Source organism: Pteropus vampyrus, unplaced genomic scaffold (assembly GCF_000151845.1).
Source record: "Pteropus vampyrus isolate Shadow unplaced genomic scaffold, Pvam_2.0 Scaffold1000004343, whole genome shotgun sequence".
NCBI lineage: Eukaryota > Metazoa > Chordata > Mammalia > Chiroptera > Pteropodidae > Pteropus > Pteropus vampyrus.
Window position 1 is genome coordinate 1 of NW_011918745.1, and position 5,422 is coordinate 5,422.

Here is a 5,422-nt window from a genome sequence, read left to right on the forward strand (position 1 = left end):
AGGAACAGGCTTGCCAAGCAGCCCTTCAGGAAGGGCCGGCATGGCCCACAGGAGGGCCCCAAGGGGCTTCAGGCCATAGGGGACCTTGGACCCCAGAGCCAGTGCCGAGCCAGCTCCCATCAGGAAGACAGGGCCCCAGGATGCACCTCCTGGAGGGCACGGGCTCCATGCTCCTGTTAATTAGGTCCCTGCGGTGGCGAGCTGGGATGGTACCCTCCGATAATATGACCTGCCTTCCCCTGCAACGCCTATCGGAGGGTCGGGATTGCTGGAGCTGCCCGCCTAGCCATGCGCACATGAGGGACGGGCAGGCTGGAGCCCCCAGTGGAGAGTGTGCGCTTGTCACCATACCACTGGCATCTATCAGTCGGCGGATCAACCCCAGCTCAAGACCCAGGCCTCCCTCATTCCTGAGTTGCTGTCAGAGCAGGTCTGTGACTCACCCACCCCCAGCACCCGGTGCCTAATCCCACAGGAAGTAGAGGCATCTGTCAGCAGCAGCTGCCACGGGAGCCCGCCCCACTCGGCCAGGGGCCACGGGGTGGGGACAAGGGCCCGGCATGCTCCAGAACCAGCTCCAAGAGCCCTGGGTCCCGCCTGGGCCATGATCTGAGAACGAGGAGGAACCACCCTGCCTGCACGCCCGGGGGACAGGGTGCTCGCCGCCTGCGGGTGGCCTGCTCCGCGCCCTGGGTGGCACGCCTCCCCCCGCCCTGCAGGTCCCACGCACTTGTAGGTGGCCACCCGCTGCAAGTCGGCCGGCGCCAGGTCGTAGCCACACTCCTCCCGTGCCTCCTTGCAGGCCACTTCCTCCAGCGAGAGGCCAGGCTGGTCCACGAGGCCAGCACACAGCTCGTACGTCACGCCCGCCGAGCCGGGCAGTGCCCCCGGCAGCAGCCGGGGCTGGTCCTGGTCCAAGGCTGCCAGACACCCAGGGAAGTTGCGTTCCGCCTCGCTCGCGTACACGGCTGGCCAGGGGAGGGCAGACCACGGTCACCACCACGTGGATGCCCCCTCTATGGGACCCACGGGGGCCCGACACCCTCTCTACCCGTGCTCCCCAGAGCCCCGAGAGCTGCTCTTGCAGGGCCCCCCTCCCGCCCCTCCCCCCCTCCCGCCCCTTCCCCCCCCCCCCGTCCGGCCCCCGCACCTGGCCGGAACTGCTTCACCAGCACCAGGCTCCTCTGGGAAGAGTTGAACAGGAGCACGGTGACACTGAAGGGACAGAGGGACAGAGCTCAGCGTCACCTCACTCCCGCGGGCCCCATTCCCAGCAGCCCGGAACTGGGTCCCGTGCTCAGGTGGGGAGACTGAGGCCCAGGCCTATGCCAGGGGAAGGACACACTGGGCCGCTCGGGGGCCAGGTGACTGCCAGCCGCACTGGAGCCATGTCGCTGTCCTGCCCATCACCCGGTGCTTGGGGAGGGCACCCAGATGGCCTGTCTCAGGCCCTGCCCACCACCATGCCCCAGGGGGCCTGAGCTGGCACACAGCCCGGCCTCCAGGCCTCGGTGAGGATGAGGCGAGACGGGACATTCATGGGCCAGGCTGGGGCTCCAGGTCCCCGGTTCCCAGTGTCCCCATCCGGGGCCCTCACCTGTCATGTGTCTTCATGAAGTCCCACGACTTCTGGGTGCCATTCTGAAAGAGGCAGAGGTGCCGGTGCCGTGGGGAGCTGAGGCCAGACGGCCACACGGCTCCGCCCGGGCAGGTGTGCTCATGGCCGGGGCCCCCAGAGTGGGGACTCCCACGGGGTGGGGGACGGGGGAGGCCGGGCTGGGCAGGGATGCTCTGGGGGCTGAGGCAGAAAACCAGGGCAGAGGGAGGAAAGGCGTCTCGGGCACCACCCAGCACAGGTTAAGTTCAAGGAGCTGCAGAGAGATGGCCGCGGTCCCCAAGTGTGGGAAGGACCACGGGGCATGGGGCAGGGGCAGCCTGCTGTACCCTCACAGTCAGGGCGGGTGGTCCCACGCGGGCAGAGCTAAAATTCCCTCGGGCCTCTGGACAAAGGGAGATGGGAAGGCGGGGGGGGGCAGGCCAGGCCCTGGGGCAGCAGCGGGGGCACCTGAGCCAGGTGGGAGCACATGCTCAGGACGTGGGGCTTCAGTGACGGGGACTGCACAGTGGGATGGCACCCCCCCACTGGCCCAGTGTCTGTCTTGGGCTGTCTCTCACGCCTCCTGTGGTCCTGTCGGCCTGTTGCTTCCGTCCACCACCCTGCTGCCCCCACCCCGGGCACCCTGTCCCGATGGGCCCAGGCTCTGGGCAGCACTGAGTGTACGAAGGAGCAGTATGGGCGGAGCCTGGGCTGGGCCGGCCGCAGCAGGCAGAGCAAACGCTAACGGGGGTTCAGCAGGCGCCAGGGTCCTGCCAGCTGGACAGCCCTAGATGAGGCGGGCTCCCGCCCTCGAGGCTAGAGCAGGCAGTGGCCGTTCCGCCCAGCTTACCCCTCCCCAAAGGGATCCTGCAGGGGGGGCTGGACCTGGAGCCCTGTGCTGTGGCCGCCCATTGCCAACCCCTCCATCACTGGGTCAGCCCACAGGGCCTGGCGAACTGCTGGCTCCACTTCTGGGGTCCATCCAGGCCCCGAAATGGACGTGTGCCTGAGCGCCAGACACACAGACAGCACAGCCGGGGCTGCAGGAGACAGGGGGCTAGGGGACAGCCTTTGTGAGGCCTTCCTGGAGGAGGTGGCACCACACCAGGCCCCACGGAAGTGAGGGAAGTATAGTCCGGGCAGGGGACCCTCACGGGCAGACGCCCACATGCTGGGCTGAGCTTGGCCGTGAGGGGTGGTAGTGACCTTGGTCTCTAAGGGCAAGCTGGGCTGCCTAGGAGGCTGTTCTCCAGCACTGCCCGCAGAGGCAAGCCCGGGCCTGCCTGCAATCCGCCACCCCAGGGCCAGCCAGCCACTCAGGACGGGCTCCAAGGAAGGCCTGCCCCCAGTCTGCCATGTGCCTGCTATGCTCCCTGCCTCCCTCAGGGTAAATGTGACCTGTGCAGGTTTCACGGACTCTCTCGGCTCAAGATCAAAACTGTCAGACCCTTAGGTCCAGCCAAGGTGGGGTGCAGGGGAAGGTCAGAGAGGCCTGCTGAGGCCGTCAGCACCCCAGCCAGGGCCCCGGCCCGCTCGTGGGCCCCGGGCTTGGCTCATCTCGCAGGGACCTGGGAGGGATGGACAGGGCTGCAGTGAACACAGGCCTCTCCCCTTAGAGACCCTGCCTCTGGTCTGTCTGCCCCCCAGACCTCCCCTGGCCAGGCCTGCAGAGACCTCACGGCGGCATGCACTGCCCTGCCCAATGTCTTGTGGCCCCAGAGGGAATGCTGTCCTGGCCCCCCAGCTGTGCCCGCCATAGCCTGCCACCTGCATGGCTCACTTCTGGCCACCAGCAGCCATCGGTAGGAAGGTGCCTGCAGGAGCCCACCAAGGCCTTAGCCCTTCACAGCCACGGGCCCAGCAGGTACGGGCCCAGCAGGTACGAGCCCGAACCATGCTGTGCCCACCTGCTGCTGCCCAGAGCCCCCACCCCTTGGGGGCGGTGCTGCCACCATCGGGTATCCTGCCCCAGGCAGCGACCTCCATGTCCCTCACCTCTGTCCGGCAGCCCACTCCTGCTTCTGCCCCAGGCCAGCGCTGCCAACCTGGGTGCACCCTGGGGCGATGGGAGTGCGGGGGCGGGGGGGGGCCCTCTCTCAGGCTGGGGGCCTGGAGGGCTTCCCAGGGGTGGTGAGAGGAAGGGGCCCGGGAGGATGGCAGGGTGGGGGTGCAGGTCGGAGGCAGCCGGGTGGTGAGGCGCCAAACGTCCGCCTGCCCGTGCTGTGAGAAGGGCAGGAGGGCAGGGGTCACTGGAGCGGCGTGGAGGCGGTCACCAGAGCGGCGTGGAGGCGGTCCCGCAGGAGGCCGCGCCGGGCGAGGGCCGAGCGGGAGGAAGGGCCGCCAGGGCTGCGTGGACGCTGAGTAAGGGGAGGGAGGCCGCGGCCACTTATCCACGGCACGAACACCCACTGCATGCCCGGTGCCCCGGGAGAATAGGGCTCCCTGGGGTACGCGGAGACTGAGGTGGCGCCCTGGGGAGGAGGCCCACGCAGCTCCCTCTGCTGCCCCCTCTCCCCAGAGCGGACACCACCACGTCCAGGAAGCTCTCCCTGATCCCCGGGGAGCCTGATAAGCCCCATCGCACAAAGGGCTGGGGCCCAGCAAAGGCCCCCGGGAGGGGTGAGTGGTCTCCCGAGGTGTCCCAGCCAGGGCGCCTGCCCGAGCCCGCGCTCGCGCGGTCTCAAAGGCCCGAGCCACTGGCAGAGCCCGGGGGCGGGGTTCCGGGGTGTGGGCGGGGCGCCGGGGCTGTGGGCGGCGCCAGCGGGCCGGCTCACCTGGCGGTAGTGCAGCGTGAACGGCCGCAGGTAGGGCGAGGCTGCGCAGCGGCCCACTGCTGCCCCCTCGATGCGCTCCATGGGGCGCGCGGGGCGACCGGGCCGGGAGCGGCTGGGTCCGCGCGGGCCTGGAGCGTGCGGGCGCGTGACCCGGCTCTGGGCATGCCCAGTGCGCGCGGGGCGGGGCGGGCGCGCGCGCAGGTAGCGCTCGCTGGCGGCTGCAGGTGGGGCGCTCACCCGCCGGGGACTCGCCGAGTGTGCGGACCCGGCGGGGCTGGAGGGCACGGGTCCGACGGCTGGTCGCCGGTGCTCGGGGATTTGGGACGTCTTGGTTGGGGGAAGAGGCGGCTTCGCGGCGCAGCTCTGCAGGCGATGAGCCGAGCGATGCTCCGCCCCCCGGGGGTCGACCACCGCCCGGAGATGGGGTCGTTGGGCAGCGGGGCCAGGCCCCGGGGGACAGGAGGCTGGGCCCTGGAAAGAGACGTGTGCGGTCACGGCTGCCAAGCGGAGCCAGCAACGGGGGCAAAGGAGAGGTCATTGGGCTACTGCGCGCGGGGTGAGGCCCAGTGTGGACGCCTCCAGGGAGCCTCACGGCAGGCAAGAGAGAAGGCTCTGGAAGGAGGGCAGGCGACAGGGGCACAGGGAAGGTAGCGGGGCAGGGCCTAGGCCCAACGGGCGCTCCAGGAGCTGGCCTGCGAGGACCGTCAACTCACCCGGAGTGGGAGGAGCGCCACGCCCTGTGCCGGCTGCGGGTTCTCACCCCCGGAGCCCGCCGCTGTTCCCGCCCCCAAGAAGCCCCTCCCAGCGGATGCCCCTCCCTGGCGGCCGAAGGGCCCGGTCCTTCTTTGGGTACAGATCCCAGGGACCCAGCCAGATGTGGCCCCTGCCTCCCCAGGAGCAGGTACAGGTGCTGGGGTGCAGGAGCCGAGCCCTGGGCCTGCTCTGAACTATGGCCCAAGGCGGGACAGCGCAGGTGAGGCTAGCAGATAGCAGACCTTCAGGTTGACTCCGCTGTTCTCCATTACTGTGTAACATCCCCACTTACTCCTTC

The 5,422-nt window shown here is 69.5% G+C and overlaps 1 protein-coding gene across 1 annotated transcript; it reads right to left on the reverse strand.

Moving 5' to 3' along the window:
* Positions 1–375: 375 nt before the first annotated feature.
* LOC105311486 (uridine diphosphate glucose pyrophosphatase-like) lies at positions 376–5,196 on the reverse strand. Its single transcript, XM_011387475.2, has 5 exons — positions 5,085–5,196; positions 4,372–4,842; positions 1,598–1,641; positions 1,151–1,215; positions 376–968 (listed from the first exon to the last, which is right to left on the reverse strand). Exons 2-5 carry the CDS (start codon positions 4,450–4,452, stop codon positions 376–378), a joined length of 783 nt encoding a protein of 260 aa, XP_011385777.2. The 5' UTR covers positions 4,453–4,842; positions 5,085–5,196.
* Positions 5,197–5,422: the final 226 nt, after the last annotated feature.

Excerpts from the sequence above, each read along its gene's own strand:
- LOC105311486 (XM_011387475.2), bottom strand. The coding sequence starts at position 4,452 with ATGGAGCGCATCGAGGGGGCAGCAGTGGGCCGCTGCGCAGCCTCGCCC. Across the intron at positions 1,642-4,371 it reads TCACGCTGCACTACCGCCAG|AATGGCACCCAGAAGTCGTG; the intron begins GTGAGCCGGCCC and ends TGCCTCTTTCAG. Across the intron at positions 1,216-1,597 it reads TTCATGAAGACACATGACAG|TGTCACCGTGCTCCTGTTCA; the intron begins GTGAGGGCCCCG and ends CTGTCCCTTCAG.